Here is a 23478-nt window from a genome sequence, read left to right as displayed (position 1 = left end):
GGAGCTCTAGGAAGAGAAGATTACTGATTTGATCCAATTTTGGGGAAGAAAAACTTCATCAGAAGATCTTCATAACATTTCTTGACAAAATCCTCTCATATCATCCTGATGTTCCCAGCCCCTATTTGGTGAAAGACGTGAAGTTTTGGGATTAGCCATGCATAAATAGTCCATTACTAATTGAAAAGAATTATATCATCATTATAATTGGATGCATGAAAGAGGGGATGGGGGATGGAAGAGAGAGGGAAGAGATTATTGTTTTTGTCACAAGCTGAAGAAACATTTTTAAGGAAGTAGAAAGGAAATGCCCAGATTTTGCTGTTAGCCAAGAGGAAGATTGCAGATTCTCAAGAGCTTATGAGAAGAGCGCTGTAGGATATTTCATGGATTTTATCACTGAATGATTCCATATAAATTGTGCTTTACTTATACTCGCATTATATTGCTTTTTCTAACTAGTAGTACTGCAGATCAAGCAAGGAGGTTGAACTTTTTATCTTAAGTGGCACTTTTCCCATTCCATTCAATGTTTATGGTGTAGGTAAGGAATTTTTGAAGAGCTGTGGATAAGGGTGGGAGACAATTCATTCTCAGGAACTTCGGTTAACTCTGCAATGAAATCGAGCTTAATCATTAAAAGAAGACACTGTAATTCTGAACACACCTATGGAATAACTCTGCTGAGCCAAAAGATGACATTTGGACTTCCTTCAAGTAGAACCTAGAAGAAAACTAGGAGAAATCCAACGTGCTATTTAAAATAGAATACATTAAGATAATTCTTAATGAATATTTGTCTTTATTCTAGGTCAGAGAACTTGAGAAACAGTTGCACCTCGCTCATTCTGAGAAAGTAGAAGCTCAGAGAGAACCAAATCAACGCAGCGAAGAATTTGGAAATCTGAATGACCGGATTCATCAGTTGTTGGTAAAAACAAGTGGTAGTATTGAAAAAAATCTTTCGAAAAGCCTCTCCTGCCAGCTGGTGTTCATATTTGCATGTTGCTGTTTTACAAAGTGCAGCAGTCCCCTTATAATTAACCTTGAGTATTATTTTTTACTAGAAATTTGAATTAGCTGCAAAGAAAGTTTCCCAAAGGCCTTTCCCATTAGCAATGCAGGATATTCAGAATTAAGATTAACTTTGTCTTAAATTCAAAATCCTTGAATCCCATGCAAACCATGACAAAGATGCTGAGCCACCTTCACTTTAACCTCACAGTTTAGATCCCTCTGTTAAGGCACCTTGGTCCCTTAACACGTATTTTACAAGGCATATCCAGAATTTTCCTAATAGCAGTAAACATTCCTTTGTAACTGGTTGAAAATATTCACAAATTAAACATAAAGTATAAAAAAATTTTCCCGCGTAGGGTTGGTTTCATCACAGCTGGCTTCATGTACTATAATTAGCCTTGCTTTTCTTCTTACATAAGATTATTTCTTAATGACTGAATTTTGGGATATTGGTTTGTGTGGTTTCATTAGGTTTGCTTGCCTAGTTAAGTGTCACAGTGCTTCTGAAAGAGGTGTTGAAATTATTTCATTCCATATGGTGTTCTGCTATTCAAGAATATGTTAGCATAAATCTTTTCCTACGGATTGTACATAGATATGGAGAAGACTGGAGTCAGAATAATCCTAGCATAATTGAAGGTTAGGAGTCTAATTTTAGGATTCCTTTTATTTGTGTCTTCAGCTCATGTTTTCATTCTGCCACTCTCTGAGCTTCCTCCTTAGTTCTCTACTTCAGCTTTAATAATATGCAGATAGTTAATAGCAAAAGTTATGATTAGCAGAAAAGCCTATCCATAATTCAGTTTGGGCACATTTTAAATACATATTTTTTTTAAATCAGTAGCTCTGAATTGTGTATGTCAGTATTTTTAATATTATTTACATTTTAAATTATCATTTGTAATTTCATTTATGTACTATTAGGATTAGATCTGAGGTGGAGAAGAATTAAGACCTGGAGAACATTTGGCAAATTATTTCATGAAATTATTACTGCATGAATTCTTATTAGTGGTAAAGATGGGGTTTTATTAAGAGCAGCCTTCCTTGGCATATAATGTAATGCTTCATTGTTTTTCATTTGATGTTGACACAAGTTAATTTTTTTTCATTTTGTAGCTCATAATGATTTTGAGATAGGTGTAAATTACATTAAAGACTTCAGCGTTGATATGTTACATGCTTCAAAATAATTATAGCGCCAATATACAAAGTCAAAAGTTACTGCTTTGTTGGAAGAAAACACGTAGGAGGTGTCACACTAGTTTAGCCAATATTCCTGTCTTCTGCTAAGTGTAAATCCATGCAGTAGTCCCTATTCAGATATGTAATCATGTAATTGAATGTTGCTAATGTTAAGACAAAGAACAAAAAAATCCTAAATGTGATTCAAGGAAGGAAATTAATTTCTCGTAGACTGAACTTCATAAAAAAGAGATAGAACTAAATCTAGAAAAAGAGCAGAACAAGCGATTTTGGGATCGGAACACAGACAGCAGTGTCACTATTGATCATCTAAGGAGAGAACTTGACAACAAAAACATGCAGCTGCAGCGCATGGAAAACACAGTGAAGGAAATGAAGACTGAATGTCACAGAGAAACGGAGCGCCAGGTTGGTGAGCAATGCAGCATGTTCAGGGTAGAAAGTGCACGGGCTGTGGGCTGTACTTCAGAGAGAAGTACTGTAACTGTTTAATGTGGTTGGGAACCTCTGGACCTCATGTGCCAAAATTGTCCTTCCAAAGATGCGGATACATGACAGAATTTGCATATTTTTTTTTTCTGTTAATGTGACCTGTCCAGCCTTCATTTTTTTTTTTTTATTGATGAGGAAGTAGAAGCATTATTTTTAATTTCGATTTTTGACATACAAACCTTAGGAGAAAATTAATGTTTTGCTGAGAGTGTGTTTGATTTTGACTGTAAACCCCCAAAACAACATTTTGTCCATTTCCAGGAAGTTTGATGCTGCCAGATGTAACAAACACAGTATTGAAGGTAATATTTTTAGTAGTGAGCGCTTCTGTAAGCATAGTTAGTAAATTAAAGGCCTTCATAATGCTTTACTTTATGTAGTGCTTAATGAAAACATCATGAAGTTTGTGTTTATAGCCCTAAGCTGAATGCAGTGCTATGTCAGAAAGAATTATTTCTGACGAAGTAGATTCCTAGACAGTGACTTACTTGTAGTACATTCTCCTTTCTTCAAGCCTTCAGCCCCTCAAAAATGAGCTGTAATTAGGTGACCCACTTTGCATTATGTATAAAGGTCAAGTTAATTCCTTTATTTTCTACCACACCAGAGGCTTTGTGCTACCTCACACATCCTTCTACATTTTCTCAATCCCTTCTTTTTCCTTTAAAATATTCCCACCAGGAAGTTCGTTCTTTTCTTCTGTTTCTATTTTCTACTGGTAGCAGTTCCTGAGTCACAGTACTTTATGCTTTACATGGTACACATTGCTGCCTGACAGAATAAAACTGGTAATAAATTATTCATGTACATACTTTTTTTTTCCCCCAACTTACAGTTCAGTCAGTCAAATTTTAACACTTAAAGTTCTTTGGCCTCAACTATTCTAAATTTTATACCAACGTTGCCAGTTTATTCTTTTTTCTTTTTGCATCAATTTAACATTTTTAATTTTCTGTAGTTAAAAACCCTACATCCTAAGCAATACTTCATTTATTAAAATGGTGAAGGGGGAAAGAAAACCAGAAGAATCACACAATCATTGTAGACCAAACCATGCTGACCTAATTTTCCTGTAAAACTCAGATGTTTAAGATGAACTACAGAAAACCAGACATGTGACAGGAAATTCTAAAGGTAGAAATAAACATTTCTCTTGGTTGATCCTTATATTGCTGTTATTCAGATGGCTGCAATTAAAGAAAAAAATGAAAGCATTGGAAGAATTTCGTCTTTGACTGTCCAACTGGAGTCAACCAAGGAAACACTCCATAAAGTTAAAGAAGATCTTACAGCCAAACAGATTGATTTGGAGACTGCTGAGAAAACAGTGTCAAATCTGACAGCCTGTTTGCAGGAGAAGGAGAGAGCCCTTGAGATTACCAATAAGGAAATCAAGAAGCTACATTTGCAACTTGGCAGGAGGATGCAGGAGCTCCAGCATCTAAAGAATGAAGAGGACCGTTTACACAGTGTGCAGTCAGCGTGTGAAACACTGAAACTACAGGTGTTTGAGAAGGAAAGGATTGTTGAGATCTTCCAAAAACAAATTGATAACATGACCCAGATTGTGGGCCAGCACAGTCGAACTGCTGGAGCAGTGGAAGCTGAGAAATCTCAGCTTAATCAAGAAATAAATGACTGGAAACTCAAAGTAGAAGAACTTAAGGTGTGCAAATGATGCTGTATGTATGTCTCTGTAAGACTGTTTCTGTAAGTCTGGTTTTAAGTCTGTACCCTAACGTGCTAATACTGTGGTTTTAAAGCGGGTCAGACAATGCACCTTGAATCCTAACGGCACTGAAAGAGTTACTGGGCAGAGAAGAATATTATCACATTGCCACCAAAAGTGAATATTTCACTGGTGAAAAGCCATTGCCAAAAGGCTTGTGAAAGCTGGAATATAACATGCTGTCCTCGGTGATACAATTGTCCACACCGGTAACAGAACCAGAAATACAACATGTTACTGAGAAATAACAGACAGTGAGCGCTCAGAATTCCAAGCTGAGGACACTATTTATAACTGGGTATTTCTCAGGCAAGAATTACAGAGTGTGGTAGTCTTACACAGGTCAGCGTCTTTAGAAAAAAATCACTCCAGAGAGGGAATTTCATCCTCTTCAGTTGAGCATTAGAACTGAATATGGAGGTACTGCTACAAGAGGGTGGAAATAATTTTCATATCGTAAGGCTGGTAAAGTTAAACATGCTGGAAAGCTATCATATCAGATTCTATTGTACCCTTTTTGCCTCAGTTAGCAATTTTCACAAAAGTAATTTGTCTGGTTTACTCTGTTTTTCTTTCTTGCCCAAAAATGTTCTCTGACAACAGAGATTTAAAGTGATGATGATGACTTCACATATTTGCAGTTATTTTATATAATTATATGTATTACATGTGGTTACTATTTTTTTTTTTGTAAATAGATTGCAAAGGATGAGAAAGAAGCCAGAATACATGAAATGGAGGCCAGGCTGAGTGAGCTGGAGCTGGAAAAGGTTAAATTGGTTAACACATGTACTGAGAGGCTCTGTGCACTTAATGATATGAAACTGGAAAAAGACCAGCTAATGAATGAACTCCAAGCCAGTCGGAGCGAGCTAGCTGGCCTCGCAGGTAGGGAGCCTCAATTTAGCTCAGCTCCGAGAGCTGCTAAATTGGGCTGATGTTAAAAATAAAAGAGCGGCTTGCTTGCTGAATCCAAATATGGCTGCTGGTATGGCAGAAGGTTCCCTGCCAGCACAGGGTGGTCAGATTGCTTCAGAGATCTGTGTCATGGTTTGGGATTCTGGCGCAGAATGATGGATATGCAGTCTTTATAGCAGTCTCTCACTACCCAGAGCAAAAATACTTAACTTCCCTGACTCTGGAGACCAAAGAAGCAGATCTAATAAATCAGAGTAGAAACTTGACCACTTTTTCCTGAGTGTTCATTAAGAGCACTCATGGATCCCCTTAACCATCCACGGTCAAATTACAGTGGAACTTTGTTTCTGTTTTGGTGTAGTTTTGCTACAATGTTATTTAAAAGTTTCTGTTCTATCTCCTCTGTTGTCACAACTGATATGTGGGGGAGCTAATCAAGGTAATATTTTTTCAGAAATTAGGGGTTGGACCCAAGGTAACCACCAAAATTCAGAGAGATCATCTGTTAAATCTGCACTGCAGCCAGCCAGATTATACTGTTCACATGCTTTGCTCTCTACACACCCCTGTACTCATAAAATACCCATTGGTAACAATTATTTCTTCACAACTTGGCTATACTTTTAAACTGATTAAGTTTTGTAAGAATTAAACGGATACTGTGATTTTACATGGAGGTCTGCCTGAGGTTTGCATAGTACTGTCAGGGTGAATGAGCTTTAGGACAGGCTTAATCAGAGTGAAAGACCACAGAGGGATTAGGGCCAAGCCGTTGATAGAGTCTGAGCATACAGCTGGCTGGCTTGTAGTGCTATGGGTGACGTAAGAGGAGTCGAAGAGAGATAAGTAACATTTCTGAGAAGCGGAGCTGCGGGGAAATGCTTGACAAATTTAGGTAAGTTCAGACCGAAGTCTGGTTATAAGTATGACTGGAGAGAAGAATAACCAGGGCAAAATTCTGTCTCTCAGTAATACCCTTCAATTCCACAATGTGCAGTTGGTTCTATCAGCAGGAACTCAGAAATGTGGATTTGTATCACCTTCTTGAAGTGTTGTTTTGGTGAGCAACCAAATAGCACATTTGTTTCTGGTGAAACAGAAGCTGTTGCTGACATGCAGGACAATGAACTACTACTTTTGCATTTATTAGCAGTGGATGTTACTTGCTTTATATCTTGGCTATCTGCATATCTAATACTCCTTTAACAAGGGTAGGTGACAGATCAGTAATGTTAGTCTAGAAGAATGATAATTTTTTGTCACTATAATTACTTACTCACTATATTTACTTACTATATTTACTTACTCTCACAGAGGGATTTGAAGATTTGAAAAGGGATTACCAGGATAAAGTCAAGGAGATGGAAAATACTGCAAACAGACTGAAAATGCAATTGAAAGCTTCCCAAGCTGAACTGGAACAGACCAGGACTGCTTTAAAGGCTATGGAGGGATCTGATGGCAATGGTAATTATGGATTGAACTTCCCAGAAATCACAAACATTTGTCCTTTTAACAAGAGGATTTTGTAAGCATTGATGCCTGAATAGATGTTATAATAATATTCCAGATATTTTGTGAAATTCACACATTGTGAAATAAATAAACAATATTGCAGGTGACATTTTTATTTTATCATTTACTACCTACTGTAAAACTTAAACCATGAGTTGACTTTTCTCTTATGCATATTGCCAGGGAATGCTGTCTTCTTGTCTTCTGTGTGTGATGGGTCTGGTGCCCCACTACCTTGGACAAAACTCCACCTGATTCTAATGGGTGGTTTGCACTCTTGAGTGACTATGGGATCCTGATTCAACTTACTTATTCCAACATATTGCTGATAACTGACTTCCAGAGTCTTTTGTCAGAGCTCTGAATGCATAATCAATGTTGTTCATTGAGAATTAACCTTGTCTTTTACAGCCATGAAAGTTGCAGTGGGAATGCAGAAGCAGATAACAGCCAAGAGAGGAAAGATAGATGCATTACAGAGCAAGATTAAATTCTTGGAAGAGGCAATGACAAATGCAGCTAAGGTCACAAGAGCTCCATGTAAAAGTATTTAACTGTATTCAGAGAAATTTTTCTTTGGAGGAATGCATGGCCAAAAGCACAGTTGGCCCAAGAAGGACCAAAGAGAATTTTACTTGATGTAACGGGCACCCTCCCTGTCCTCCAATTAGCATATATCAGAGAATATCTCCACCATATAAATTAGCCTCTATGTAGAGAGTGCTTTTAATTTATGGCTGTTCTCTGTGAAAGAACAGTGCTAGTTTTCAATGAGAATCGGGTTCTTACATACCAGCTCTTTTTAAAAATGTCAACTAATGCATTCTGTATCCTTCTGAATTTGGCTTGCAGTGCTTCCCCTCTTTGTTTTCTGAGGCAGTTCTTTGCAGCTTTGGTTGTAAACTCTGTATGTCAGGGTCTGTCTAGCATATTAAGGTCTTTCTAGCATGTTCTGTGACAAAGAAATCATTCAGTTACCAATATCTGGAGTTTACTGAATGATCATTTGTATCTGTTCACTATAACTTGTCCTTCCTCTTTACTGGCTTTGGATTTTGTGGATCCTGAAGCTTAAAATTCCAGTTCCAAAATGGATCTAAAATCTGAGATGTTATTTCATCAGGACCAGTCCAATTGTACTTTTCTTGACAACACCTATCTTGTTGCAAAACCTCATCTTTCTGCAAGATGCAATAGCTAAGCTTCTGAAAGGGTTAATTCAGATCTTTTGAAGAAAAAAACCTGCAGAAAACCAATATGTATAATGTAGATATATTTTGACACATACTTTGTTGTCCTAATCTTAAATTCAGGAGAAGAATTACCTCAAAGAAAAAAATAATAAATTAACTCAAGAGTTGAGCTATGTTATGGCAGAAAATACCAAGATTGCTGGGGAGTTGGAGATCCTGAGATCACAAGGCAAACGTCTGAAAGAAAAAATATGTAAGATGGAGACTGCCCTTGATAAGGTAATTTAAGGTAGCTTTGGGTTCACTGAAACTTCTGGGTGCTTTCCTCCACAATCACTTGGGAAGAGAAAATGTCTGACCTCTTACCTAGGTTGTATTTAGTATGTCCTATTCACGTGTACTGCAAGATACTTACCTGAAGAAATACCTATAGTTAAGGCTGTCTTCTGGTGGTTTTTAATGATAAAAAGCTTCTATTTTCATTAAGAGAATTCTTGATTCGTTCCTCACTAGCTCACAGAAATAAAAACTGCAGGGAATTTAAAGCAGATTCACCTTCCAGGAAGTAGATTGACCTTCCAGACCTTCCACTGGCTCTTGGCAGGGCTCCTTTCTCTGGTGAAACTATTATTCAATATAAGAGGGGTCCCACTTATATTATTCAATATAAGTGGGACCCCTCTTATATTGAATAATAGTTATATTGAATAATATTGAATAATAGGGGGCACACACTGACTCAACACACTTCTCGATGCTCAGCCCTTTCAGGGGCTTTAGTCAGCCAGCTGTGGGTCCCTCAAGGTGAGAGACATTTTTAAGAACATCGTGTTGTTTCATTTGCCTTTTTCAGTTGAGGGTTCTGTTGCTGACATACCTGACTCTTAAGGCTATATTCTTCATTTGGGTCTGACTAGCACATAAATCCCAGATGCTCTACAGGTAAGCTGCTGCTCTTCCAGAAGGAAGAGTCCCTCTCAGCTGCCAAGAATTCTAGCTTTTCAGGTTGTAAATTTCCATGGAAGGTGTCATTCTCAGATCAATTTATTACTTTGAAAAAATAATCAAAGTAATTGTGATGCCTCCTCCCAAGTGTGGCATTTCTTACTTTAAAAACTTGAGACTGGAAACTTAACTTTCTTTGTAGTATATATTGTTATGCACAGTATTAGCCAACTGACAGAGAAGCTGAGACACAGTGGAGGCAGGTGCTCACTGAAAACTAGCACATGTGGCACACTGAGTAACAAATCCTAGAAATTAATAAAGGTTGTACCATGTTGTCTGACAGGATGCTAGTATATACCATTACAAGCCATCCACTGGATGAACATCATAAAGTGTAATTGTCCATCTTGCTTGTCATTAATGCTTCAGAGTTAAATGTTTAAAAAGCTGCTACTTGTAATGATACATCCACAGCGTCTCAGGGAGCCTGCCCATGGCTCAGTGTCAGTCATAAAGAAGCACAGAAAGAGAGCCAGGTTTTATTTTAAAACCAAAGAGGGAACTCTGCTGGAGTGATGAAAGCAGTCTTGTTCATAAGGTGTCTCTCTCCCTTTTTGTACTTTGGCTTAGAGCTTTCTCTCTTCTTGCTATCCTGACAAGCACTCAATGAAAAATAGCTACATTATTAGATCTTCTTACACCTTTTCAGAGTAAACTTTTTAAGGAACGAGTATATTACAACTTAACAAAGACAGGTCAACAAAGTTATCAGCCATCCATTTTAAAACACTGAGTATAGTTTTGCCTCATTAGCAGAGTTGAATTTTCTGTCCCAGAAGTGTTCAATAGGTCTAGGGCTGTCCCTGACAGTATGAGCTCTCTTCTGTGACATTATGGTGTGCATATTATGGCTACTAGGATGATAAAATTGCTCAGTTGCTTTTGTAAGCCTATCAAGAAAGGGATCTGGTCATATTACAGTGTTTCTACACTGACAGCAGTAGAGAAATACAGCATCTGTATGTGTACCTTGTTTCTTTGTCAGAAAGAAAACAGAGAAGAGTGTAATCCACAGAAAGTTAGCAAAATTAATGTATGCCTCTTCTATCCTCTCTTACAGGCATCCATGCAATTTGCAGAATGTCAGTGCATAATCCAGTGTCAGGAACAAGAAGCTATGCGCGTCAGACTGCAGCATACTTTAGATGTAAAAGTAAGTACATTACTGAGAGGCATGGATATAAAGTTAGATGTGTTTACTTTGTGTCCTAACTTTAGGTTTAACCCTACTTATTGCAAAGTACTCTGAAAAGTTTGTGCTATGAAGGCTTTTTTCACATGGAATACCTCATTGCTTCACAAGTCATGTCCATGATTTCAGCTACTTTGAAGTGCCTTTTACAATAAGGACAAGAAAAAAAGCAGCTACAGGAATAAGGGACCACAAGCTTCAGCTGTTAAGCTTTGGTTTCAGTGACACTTCAGCATTTTCTTGTGGCCCTAGGCAAATAAAAGCTAGAAATGTTCATTACATTATTATGAAAAATTAATTAGAGAGACAAGGTCTGTAGGGATACCTTTTATTAGTGTAACTGTTAGAGACAGAAAGGACTAACTGGCTTTTTGACACTCATATCCTTCTTCAGGCCTGAAATAAAACAAGCAACTTTCAAGCTACATACAGGCTAGAAACAATGGCTCCAAGGTTAATTTGATTATGCTAATTAGTTAGGCAGCACCAAAAAAAAAAATCATTTTTAAGAAACAAAGAGAGATGTTAGCAAGAGGAAAGGAAATACAGTCATGAGGCAACTGGGACAGGAAGAAAAAGGAAGACATATAACTGACATCTGTCGAGCTATATAGCATTAGTGAAAGACAGGGTATAGCGAAAATCATGCAGTAAAGTCAGTATCTCTGTTACAGAGCCCAGAATTTTTATTGCCCAATAGATTTAGTCCAGTCTCTATCTTTACTAATAGTTTAATAGAGAATATTATTTATTTACCTTTGCTTTATTTTTAGCCATAGACTATTAAGGCTGCAATGAAACTGCTGCTATAAATGAATGGTACTCTTGGAACAGTAGTTTTGTCATGAGAAATTATCATTCGTTTTAGTGACCCACCCCAGTTGCTAGTTTTGAGTGAGAAAAGTTATATTCAAAATACATATCTACATAAGCTATACAAAAAGTACGTCATATGAACAACAAAAAAGGTGGGGAATCTCATATTCCAACAGAAGAAAGTCTCACCCATGTGGGGAAAAAAGGTACAAAAACTGTGGGACAGCTTCATTTTGTGGTGACCCTGAGATGTCCTCCACTTGAATGGTTCCAGAGCATACGTTAAAATTCTGAAAATAAAATGAAATTGCCATTCTTGCACCTACTTCAGTCACTAAAAGGGTTATATCTGAGCACACCTAATAAATACTAGCAAGTGTTTTGAGAATTGCATGCTACGTATTATAGAAGATTTGGCTAAAAGAGGTGCCCTGTTACAGAGGGCATGCTGTTTACACCATTAATTCTGCTTAGCTATACTCACTTATTTTGCTGGGCTAATGTTTTTCCGCAGGAGCTGCAGGGCCCAGGCTACTCATCAGCTTCTGCTTCAGGCAAGCTGCGGCACATGGTGCCTCTTTCCCAGCTGCACTCCGCTGTCGTGCCACCTTCCCTGAGCGTGGCCAGCTGGGCAGCTCCTGTGAGTACCTGCCTAAGAATGGGAAACTGCATGGGAAACAGGGATGTTCCAAAGAGTAAAGATAACATGGAATTTCTAAATGGCAGAGCATCTGGCAGGAGTGTCCAAGAGTAAATTCCTAATACCAAAGATGAAATAATTTTCTGTAGCATCTCATGCATTATGGCCTTTCAGATTTTCTTTTTTTCCATTTGAAAAATAAATATAAAAACCAAGCAGACAGTAAAAAATTCCGTAGATTGTAATAGGAGTTCATCTTACCTCTATCACCAGTAACATTTATAAACTATTGCAATTGAAGGTACTGATCTGTTTGGTTTTCACTTTTTTTTTTTCTAATACTTTCCTTGCTGTAAATCACTTACATTTGTCAGTGAAAATAGACTTGTATATAGTTCCTGACAAATTTCATCATCTGATTGACCTGTAGTAGCTTTTAATACTTATATCTTTCTCCAAGCTGGCCTTCACTTGGCAAACTTTATCCTAAAAGACACATCATTGTCCTTCCTTCCTTTTGTTTTTTGTACATCTGCATTTGGATTTAAATTAGATGCTAGTCTAATTTTTTGTTACAGAAAGCATCAACTCAAATCTCTCATGCAAAAAAAAAAAAATAATCTTGTGGTATTTTCTGTACAGATTTTGTATAATTCTCCAGAAGGGACCTGATGTGTCTCCCACAGAAATTAGTAGAGATCTTCTCATTAATTTTTACATCAAAATCTGCTGGAGATTACAAATTAGTGAAGATATTTTTCAGTAATTTTTTTCTGTTTTTCTTTCTGATGTTGTAACAAACATTCACATCAAGAAACAAAGGATAGTTAGTTCTGGGAAATCCCTGCAGCATCAGGCACTCCCGTTCTCTTCTCTTTGAGTTTGTTTATACTTACAAGGATATAGAAGGAAAAAGGACGGATTTTGAATGTAGTACCATGGTGAGGACCTAACAGGTTGTAGGAGAACTTGATTCAAGGTCTACTTGAATCTTCTTTGTTCCTGCATGATTAGTTATTGTACAAAATAAAGCAGCTCCAACACTTGAGACAGAGACTCTACCTGGTCGATAGTCTGGTTTCTTAGATGGAACGTGGGAAAGAAGGATTTGGTCTGATGTAGTATCACACTGACCATTACGAAGCTGAGGATTTGTTCTCTATATAAGCTCTGCTGAAACAAGTGTGTTCCTATTGGAAATGACTTTTTTTTTCAATGAAAACATGTTAGCAAAATGTGTCTAGCCAGTTCCATACACAGATGAAGCGTGGTAGCAGTGCTTTGAATATGTGAAGTGCTGAGTAGTCTGAAAAATCCAGTTCTTCAAAGAAAGAAAGGGTTCTTTGAATTAGGCCTTTGCCTCAAGTCCTGATCAGTAAAATGAGAATGATATTGCACTTCACCTCAGAGTATGGCTGTGACAATAAAGTGATTCATATTTGCAGACAACTCAGCTGCTATGGGAATGAGTGCCTAGAAAACACCCTGATATACAAGTATTTCTGTCTTCAGAGCTGTGGTTTTGGTACAGTAATACCTGGGATCACAGGTTAAAAAGGAGAAAACAGAGTTGTCACATAAGCAAAGATTGTTGGCTCTGAGTACTGTAAAAGGTAATGGGGGCAGGGGGGGGAGAGGGAATGTTTTCATAGTTAAAGGCTTATTTTAACTGTTTTGACCCTGAAACAGTAGTTGTAACCTTTTTACATTTATTCAAAATTCTGATGTTAGTTGTATTCTCCCTCAATCGTATTTAGTTGGTTTACACATTTCTGTCAGATAGCTTTCCAGATAAGAGTGCAGTCATATTCAGAGGGTATTTTAACAGTCTTTAAGTTATCATGATGTAGCCTCCAACACTTCTTAACTAAAATTACAAAAAATCTGCCCTGCTTCTAACTGGTAAAACAAGAGTAGAGGGGGGGCAGAACATGTGACCTTAGATGAGTATAGGTAAGAATTGAAAAAGAGAGTGCCTTTATAAATACTTTGTAACTGAACTATTTTATTTCAGATGCCTTCCAAGCCAGGCATTTTGAAGGAAGAACCATTGCAGGATCTAAAGAGGATTCTTCAAGAATTAACAAGGTCAGACTATGACATTCCCTCTGTGGATCTTGGCAAGGACGACAGCAATGGCGGGAGAAAATCACCTTTAGCAACCATTAGGAATGCAATGTAAGAGTAATATACTGTTATCTTCTTTTTTGTGCTGTGTACTTGTATTGCCTTCTAAAACTACGATCTGGCTATTCATGTGCTCCAGGAGCAGTATAGGATAGCTGTTTGCAAGAAAGTTGGGTTTATGAATAAACTTGAGATAATCTGAAAGCTTCCAAAGCTGCTGTTGTTTGCCAGGTTCCTCAGATGCTTCAGGCAGTAGGGAAATAGAAGGTGACTGCACCATTTGCCTTTACTGCTTGCTTTTTGGTGTTTCTGCTTTTGTTTTCATTTCGAACTCCTTTCTTCTTTTCCTGCCTTATATAAATATCCCTTCTCTCATTCTGAAGCGGGCAATTATTTTTTTTAACAAACAAATGATAATGACAGTGGTACATGAAGTTAAAAAATCAATACAGAACAAATAATTATATTTCTAATCCAGATCATAAGGATACTTCATAAAGGAAAATATAATTAATGGAATTTTATTAGGATCAAATTTATTTAAACCATGATACTTCCCCCATCATACATACTGGCGGAACAAAATCACATCAGTCTCAATATCCTGTGTATTCTGGATTTTTCTGCTTTTCCCGGGTATTTTTATTGAACAAAAGATCTGTCTGTTATCAACATGCAAATTTTTGACAGCTTAAATATGGAAGCTTCTATTTCACAACTGGAAAAAAGGATTCATGCACAGAAGTTGGTCTGTCTGATTTCTTAACTTGTAAATGTGCTACCTCTTCCTGCTTTGACTTTGCCTATCACAGAGAGAGTCCTTTGGAGGACTGACAGTCAACAGTGTCCTTTGCCAGCCTGTACTACATGATTATTGCCCATGTTCTCTGGTTTTGGTGGCAGTGGGAGAAACTGTCCTTTTCTACATATGGTTGCAAGCTTTTATGGTTGAGACCATGTGGATTTGATGATTTTTCTCCCTTGCAACAGTGTTCCCTTGCAGAGCGGAAATGAGGATGGGAGAATCTTGCACCTAATTGTCCCTCAATATACAAAGCTGGCTGTCAAAGTACATGACTGTCTCAGTGCTATTGGTAGTGCTAGTTCTGATGCTGTCTTTCTAAAACATCCTTATACACAGAGATGGTGCAAGCAGAGGATGTGCTGCTGTGTTCAGCCTACAGTCAGATGCTTGCAAGAGGTGGGAAATCACCTTTCTGAAAAGGTCATGGACAACACATACAGGTGTTGATCAAGTGACTACAGCAGGATGATACAGACGATATTTTGAGAAATAAAAAAGAGAGTTACTGTACAAAATGGATTTTAAAATTGGGAAGAAAATAATTGTTTGTGTTCTAGTAAAGACTAGAAGTTCCTTGTAGATCAAAATCCTGAGATAGCTCAGTGAAGTAGTGATATATAAGATTCATTGACCGGGCTTGTGACCTTAATTTCCAAAGCTCGTGTTTCTATGTAGCACAGAATTGATGTTAAACAAGTGAGAAGGATTGCCAAAAGGCATTCATCACCTTGACATTTTCTGTAGAGAAAGATGTGGTAGTGAAATGCACAGGACATTTCTGAAGTCCATAGAAGTTAATGAATTTCCTTTTAAATAAATATTAATTAGAGGACCTTTACTAAAAAATACACAAGTGGTATATGGAAAGCTGGAACAAAATGCTTCTGTGTAGCTTCATCAGAGCTAAGATTTTATTGATTGTCTCTTAAGAAAACTGAGATGAAGCTCCATTTTTTTCTTCTTTTGTTCCCAGTGCCTTAGTTAAAAGTTGTGCTGTATCCTAAGTTACCATATCAGAATATAAGATACCAAATGGCAAGTGCCATTTGCTGTAAAATCTTACTTGATTTTTTTCTTTCTGTCTGTTCCAAAAGCTGATTTTGTCACAAAAAGCCTGACAATAGAGCAAAAAGCTTTTGTATGATAAAGAAAGATAGCACTTTGTCTGCTTAGAGCATGCTTAACAGGGGGGGTTTGCGTCAATACAGATGGAATATCAGAGCTGCTGGTGCAAATGCAGCATTTCTACAAAAGGTCAACATTAAATGCAGCAAGATTTTACTTCTCTGGAATACTTCCAAGTGTCTGTCGGTGTTCATACTTAAAATGAGTCTAGGTGTTTTTTGGAAATTAATCATTGATCCATTTCCATTCTCTCATCAAATACCACTGTGCATTTACAGTGTCTGAGAAAAGCCATAGGTCCAAACCTAGAAAAGGCAAGAACATATATTATTGTAGTCATCTGATGCTATTAGGTGAAATATGGGCTGAAAAGCACCTAATAACCAGAAGCTGGTCTGAAGAAGCTAAGTAGAAGCAATATTGTGTGAGTAGCCAGAAGGAAGATTGCAGTGGCATTAGTTGTCTGAAGCAGAAGTTTATTGTCTTTTTTCCATCTTAATGACTACCTGGTATTCATAATGAATCTAGTCCTTTATTTCCCAAAGATATCCATTACTTCAGTAATCTAAAATCACTCCAACACACTCTAACAGACTTTTTTTAGTGAACTCGTATACCAGTCTTACGATGCTTTTCCTTCACTATGAGAATGTGGCTGCCATGGCACTCTGTTTAAAAAACAAGCTTATCTTCTAAAAATGTGAAAAGTAGCAATCCTCTTGGCACGGCTTTTGCTGTGATTTTGACAGCAGTATATTTTTCCATGCAGGGAGCCTGCAGCTAGAGACTCTGCTACTGAAAGCATCGTGGAAAAGGATACTTTTGGATGGTGAGAAGTGCTTTCACTTAGCTGAGTTAACCTGCTTTTTAAAGTACTCATTTGAGATTCAGTTTCTAACACTTCTTTAATACAACATCAGTCATGAGCTTGTTTGTGTTGTTTTATTCATAATGCTAAAAGCTTTCTGGGAATTACAAAATAAAGCTGCAATATTACTTTTATCCCTCTAAGAAAGAGCTCTGGAACTTATTTACATTGTTTGCTTTTAATTTACATGTATAAAATCCAGAGATTACATATGAGAGCTTCACATTCTCACTGTGGGAGGCTACCTAGCATTACCAAAACTTAGCACAATACTTCCAGAATACAAGTTTTGCCCCTGTTTTGGTTGCAGGGATTCTTCATACTTACATACTGCAGATCTTCAGTCCCGAGACGTTACTCTGCCCTTTACGACCCCTGGTAAGTTTTCACTGGCTGCATTTGAGGATGAATCTGCCATATCGATGTCAAACTGGAACATTATGGAATTTTACAAAAATTACAGTCCAAATACAGTATATTTTCTTAGGACATTTACTCAAATACCTCTCCACAGGTGCTATTGCAATGTCTCTTGCACATACTGAAAAAATCTATATCTTACTGCAAACCAGTTCCGTGCAGGCTGATACCAGCACACCTAAAATGGATATCTTCTATGGTAGTCATTCATGAATGGCAACAGTCTTGCATAATTAGCATGGATAACCTTGTCAAATTTTTGGTGCCTAAAATTAGGCTCTTGAATTCTGTATTCAGGTATCTATATATGGATCTGATTTTAAGAGGAATCAGGTCATTGCAAATTACATTGCTTTCCTCCCAGGTACTGGGTGGCCAGTACCTTTTAAAGTGTGGTGACATGAATTCAGTAACCTAAACAGAAATACAAGGATATGGCTTTGAGCATCAGGATCTGAAGATACTAGTCTTAGCTGCCTTCTGTTTTCTTGTCCATAGATTATCCATTCTGTGAATTTTCTTTGAAATTTGACTGCAGACACTGATCTATTTAATTGTTCTCTATTAGTATTTAAGCCACTATGCTTCAGAGGTAAGCTAGAACACCTCTGTTTGTCCTGAGGAGTAACTACTCTGGGTCCTCTTTTTATATTTCTGAGTGTTGAAGAGAATATCTCGGGTGTTATTGTTAGCCTTTTAGCAAATCTGCTGCAACAGTCAGGGATTTTTCCTAGCTTCCAAAATAGCTGCAGGTAGCTTTTTTTGCATAGAAGACCTGAGAAATACTTGAACAAGAGGAGTTTGTTAGAAAGCCCCCAAATTATTTTCAAGGTGTCCCAGGAGGGGTGTTAGGAGTAAGGAAACAGACTATGGGAAGAAAAAGAGAATTCTGGTAAATCTTCCCCTTGTTAGTTGCATGTGAACTTTTTTTTCTTACACACACGCTGTGTGTCATACATACGAAAATATCTCATGTACTCTGTTGATTGCATATTTCTATGCATATCTTGTCTCTTTTCCTTACAAATCTCTTTCTGCCAGGAATTCAAAGTGTATCAGTCAGTTATTGGAAAGGAGTGAACTGGCAGACCTGTGTAAGCAACATTGGTTTTTCTGCTTCTTTTACCTAAGTAATGTCATCCAAGCCAGCCCAGCAGTAACGTGTGGGGAATCTTAAATTCTTAGCAGCTATGATACTCCCATCAGGATGTTTTGGAAGTAAACATGGAGTGAGTAGCCAGCAGAAAAAATCAGGCCCTACTTTCTCCTAGGCAGGTTTACTGGCCATTCTTCCCATGACAATCACTTTAACAGAAACAAGCATGTTTTGCAAAGAGGCTATAGTCTCCTGCTACCTTGGCTACTAATATTATTGCTATTGCTAACAATAATACTAATAATGAAGGGAACCCAACTCTGTAACTGTTAGATAACATCAAAGCTGGTATGGGGGTTTCTCTTCAGGTGTGTGCTCAGTGCTCTTTGCTTGGATATCTCCTAGGAGGTGCATCCACCTTAGCAGCAACTCCTCATTACAGATCGTCCCCCAGGAAGGTCTCTCGGGAGGAGAGATACAGAGAAAGGTCTCCAGTACACTTGCTATTAACTGCTCCACCCGATGAGCTTGCAGCTGCCCCCAGCGCCTCACCGGAGCACAGACCGTCTGCAAGGAAGGTGGGCTCTGCAGAGGGTGCAGCCACAGGCCCCCAGAGACGTAAGTCCCGTCCCATTTACTGATCCAAAGAGCTTGGCTGGGTCTCTTCCCAGCCAGTACAGTAAGAGAGTTACAAACTGTAGGTTCAATTCAGCCATTCAGCAATTCTGTAGAAACCAGTGGAGTCCCGGTGTTATTCACCGATACAGCCTCTTCCAGTTAACGATTGTGGTACCTGTACTTCGTACTGCATTTCTTGTTTATGTACCTTTGTAATACGTCGCTTACGTGTTCATGTTGCTGACCGTAAACACTAGCGATTCTCAGATGTACAGGGCTGACACGGGATTGATCTTCTGTTTGTAGTTCCAGCAAGTGCAATTACAGTATGCAAGCTTATTGAAACATCATTTACTGATGATTCATTTTAAAGCACTGCTTTAGTGGTTCTGGCCCACTTACCTAAAAGTGACCTGTTCTAGCTGGCATCAGACTGCCTTTGCCCTGTTGCAGTTCTGTTCAAATAGGAGGTTTTCTCTGTGATGAGTTAATAGTGAGTAAATTGTAGCAGCTAATGAATGTATTATACAATGATAAGAGAAGATAAATTCCACACACCGCTACATTTAAGAACTGGTAAATTGCTTTATTCAGGTAAATAGACTGTAGGAATGCTTAACATCAGTATTTACAGTAACAGGCAACATAGTTGCCTACTATTAATATTTGTAATACTTGTGGTGGTTCCTGTAACACATTTAGAAAAGTTCTGGGGTTTACTGAAAATACTGATGTAAGGTTGTGTCTGTGTAGCTCTTAAGTGATACAAATAAGTTTTCCTGTGTCACAAAATCTGTGTGAGGATGATGAATGTTTTTAAAGTACTCTATTAATGACTTGCCAATGAACCAGGCTGCCGGGACTGCTTTATTACATTTAAATGACAGAAAGATCCCAAAATGAGTAGATGCAATAGGAAAAAGAGGTAAGCAACTAAATTTTTCAAATAATACTTACTGAAAACCATTTATAAACATTACCTTTCTCTATTTTGCAAGGTGTGAAAATATGATTTCTCTTATGTGCACATAAGCACTGCAGGTAGGAGTGCAACAGAGATGCTACACACCTAGCTCTAAGCTAGTTCTGGTACAGGCAGAAGTCTAACCATAGCTCAAAGTTGCTCAAAAGCGATAATGTTTCCTGCTTCTCAGATGGGATTTTTTTGGTAGTTTCAACCTAACTTTAGCATGTCTGTATTTTATTAATGCAGACTTCTCCCCGGCCACTTTATCTTTTGCATTTTAGAAAGATCGGGATCTCCTCTTTATGCAGAGTGATATCTAAAACAACTGGGCTGAGCCATCATCATGACTAGAACATTAACATAGTTGCTCATTGACCTTTGCCTTCCCCAGCTGCCTGGCTGTGCAAAGATGAAGTGCATATTTGATAGCTGATCTGTATGTTTAATGCACGTTTAACAACTAAGAAATGCCTGTTCAGAAGCAGAGCACAAGTGTGCGTGGCGTTTCCCCATCAAAGCGCTGAATTGGCTGTGTGAGTGCGTAGGTGCAGATTTCTGTACCTGTAGAGCAACACAACTGTCCCCACAATGAGCCTCGGTTTTGGTTTGCACCAGTTTTAGGAAACACTTGGGCTTTGTGGTGTGGATAGCTCGGCAATTGGACATAAACCCCAAACTGTTTCCATGTAGACCACAGGAGATCTAGCAGGTCTCAGTGTAACCTTCAGTCAATTGCCAATAATTGCTCAGTTCAAAGAGAAAGATGAGAGGCACTGTTCTTTCTCTGTTGTGTTTTGGGGGTTTTGTTTTGTTTGTTAATCTGGTCAGCCAGTTACCTCCATCTCTGGCTCTTTGTGGGGGGTTTTTTTGCCTCTTTTTATTTGAGAATTGATGACTGTAGCAAAAAATGAAACAGTCCAAGTTCTGGTGAGAAGAGGCTCCGGGGTGGGAGGCTGTAGTTGTTCATAAAGAACTGGCGTGACCATGTCAGTCTGTGGGTGTTAGTACTCAGGCAGGCAGGCACAATGCCTCTTGAATTCTGCACTGCGGTGGATCTTGAAAGACTTGGAATTTCTGGTTTTATTACATCTTTCTGAACCATAGTTTTCCATCTGTAAAATTCAACCAACACTATTGCTTTCTTTTTTACAACCCTTGGAGTATTACTGGCAAAGAGGGACTTGAAGTTGTGGACATTAACACTATTTTAGTAATATAAAGCACTACTTCTCCATTCCCTAAATGAGGAAATTTATAGGCAAAATAGAAATGTGGTTATATTTTCACTTAAACAGAAATACCACTGAGTGTATAATTCTGTTAATAACTTGGTCTTCTTACTCATTTTCTTTGCTACTGGTAGTTTTATTGTTTGAAATATTATTTTCTAAGAACTTTAGATGAATGTTTAAATAATTTATGACCTTTAATTTTTTTTCAACCTGTGGAAACATACTGATGAATAATTTTCTCAGTAGCTTCTCAGCCCGTGGAAACTAGTGGGAATATACCGAGGAGGCTACAGAACGAGATGGAAAGCCTGCAAAACCTGGTGGAATCATTACAGATAAAAAAAACAAGGTGCCAGAATTTACCAAAAATATTCCTAGTTTATTTAAAATACCCACACTCCCCAGAAACTGTTCTTGTTACCTGCCAAATCACTACCTGTGTTTTTGCATGAGGTCAGTTTAGATGTGCATGTTTTACTAGCAGTACTCACTTCTACGTTATCCTGCTCCTAGGAGAGTAATTAGATTAACTCCACAGTGCACTGTTGCTCAGCCCCTTAACTCTAATAAGCTTCAAGATCCTTAACATTTCAAACATGGCAGCTGGTCAGGGGTGCCCTCGTGTGCTGTCATGTCCAATTAAATGAAATTGTTAACAAACTGGTAGCTCTGGAAGATACTCTGAGAGAAGTATACTCCATAAACACAGCTTCCTAGCAGTGGCCTTAAAAGCATATCCTCTCCACTTCAACGTTTTTTAAAATCTGAGATGACCATAGATGGAGAGCCAGATGGAGAACTTTCAGGTTCTCTTCTTGCTCCCGTTGAAGTCACTGGTGAAGAGTTCATGAATTCCTGTGATGGCAGGGTGCCAAGTGAGATGGAATTTCTTTCCTCCGTGCTTTTTCTTATTGCACATTCCTGTTGTTTCCCCTGTGCCCCTTTAAGGCTCGCTGCATACATTTGGGAAATTATTTCCCCACTTCATACAGTGCATGCATGTCAGGGACATACAAGTGACCTGATTAGGTAAAACTAATCAAATTACTTATATAAAGTGTAAGGTAAGTGTTCTCATTTTTATTCTTTGCCATCCATTAACATCTTCAGTTTGCTTATTTTCTGTGTCTACATAAAAACATATATTCATATATGTAATGTATCAGGAGTTGTCATATAAAAGAGGAGGGGTGAAGCCTTTTATGTACACACTAAGTAAACCCATTTCTATGAGCGTTGGACCAAAGGTATTAATTTCACCCCATCCCATAGGAGAGATTCTGAAACCAATAGCATTTTGTCACTACTCCAGCATTTGGCACTTTGGATTCACAAAGCAGATGAGGTGGTGTGTGTTTATAACTAGGTTTATCTTTTCTGCTAGGGCCCTGCATATAAGGAATTGCAAACTGAAGTTGCATTTATAAGGGCTTGATAAGTACAGTGTAACATGCAGGAGGATATGACAAAGCTTCAGGTGTCCACACCTGAGGCCTCAATCATTTTAACATAGGTGGTGTTCAGATAATCTGTTCTTGCTGCTATTTTCAGCTATGCCATCAATGATCAGAACTCGTGAAATGAAGATGGGGAAAGCGAAGGAAAAGGAGAAAAAGCTGTCGAAGTGAAGATGCTGTATACATTAGTGATTACTTTCATGTATGTACATTGTGTTTAAAATACATTATATTTTTTAAAACTAATAATAAAAATTCTTACAGGATTATATGTCTTGCCTAAAACTGTGACACTCTTCACAGTTTTTACTTTTAAATGAGTGGGAAATAAGGAGAAGTAATGCATCTAAGTACAGACTCTTTCATTGGCACACATTTTCAATAGCTGGGTGCTGTGGGGGACACTGGCCATAGGGCACTTCTGCCTGATTTAGGTTCCAGTATTTCCTCCATTTGTTCTAGATCTTGCACACCATTTCAGGTCCTGGTTTTTAGAAAATTAGTTTTGAAATGTTTGTTGGGTATTTTTTTTTTTTTCATTCTAAAATAAATTGGCTTCCCCTCTTCCTGCACTTCATGTTATCACTTCAATAAATTCAGATGCATCTGGATGTCCCAGAACTGCCCAGTATTTCCAATAAAAGCAGGCAACCTGCCAGTGGCTCCTGTTAATGTTGAGATGAATTGTTGAACCACATACCTACAACTGCAAGACTGCACAGATTTCATCCTATACCAAGATTTCTTTAAGCAGAATGGACTCATCAAGTGGTATTTTTTTATGTAATTTTCAGTGCTTTTGGGGATATGTGGCTTGATTCATAGTACAAACAGAGATATCACAGTCTGCCTTGGGATTAGCTTTGTAAGCACAGGACTTGTATTTTGACTTATAGCTTAGGGTGTGTATGTTCCAAATTTGCGACTTTTTGTCTTTCTTAAATCCATGAAGTTTAGGCAGGAAAAAAAATGCATTTTGAATATATACTGACTTTTTTTTCTTATAACAGTCTAGTGTAACTTAAATACCAGGC

General features: G+C 37.9%; 1 protein-coding gene across 1 annotated transcript in view; it reads left to right on the top strand.

Annotated features, from left to right (window-relative positions):
- The window catches only part of CCDC158 (coiled-coil domain containing 158), a 28999-nt gene extending 6354 nt beyond the window's left edge, over positions 1 to 22645 (top strand). The window contains 14 exon segments of the mRNA XM_042797155.1: positions 812 to 931; positions 2437 to 2634; positions 3902 to 4384; positions 5146 to 5335; positions 6680 to 6832; positions 7292 to 7404; positions 8194 to 8352; positions 10142 to 10234; positions 11604 to 11729; positions 13744 to 13907; positions 16965 to 17032; positions 18576 to 18788; positions 21234 to 21330; positions 22534 to 22645. Of these exon segments, the coding sequence (XP_042653089.1) occupies positions 812 to 931; positions 2437 to 2634; positions 3902 to 4384; positions 5146 to 5335; positions 6680 to 6832; positions 7292 to 7404; positions 8194 to 8352; positions 10142 to 10234; positions 11604 to 11729; positions 13744 to 13907; positions 16965 to 17032; positions 18576 to 18788; positions 21234 to 21330; positions 22534 to 22615 (2259 nt within the window). The 3' untranslated portion in view covers positions 22616 to 22645.
- Positions 22646 to 23478: the final 833 nt, after the last annotated feature.

The sequence above is a fragment of the Tyto alba genome, unplaced genomic scaffold, assembly GCF_018691265.1.
Source record: "Tyto alba isolate M040663 unplaced genomic scaffold, T.alba_DEE_v4.0 Super-Scaffold_23, whole genome shotgun sequence".
NCBI lineage: Eukaryota > Metazoa > Chordata > Aves > Strigiformes > Tytonidae > Tyto > Tyto alba.
The sequence above is the reverse complement of the archived record's forward strand: the minus strand, read 5'-3'. Positions and strand labels throughout refer to the sequence as shown.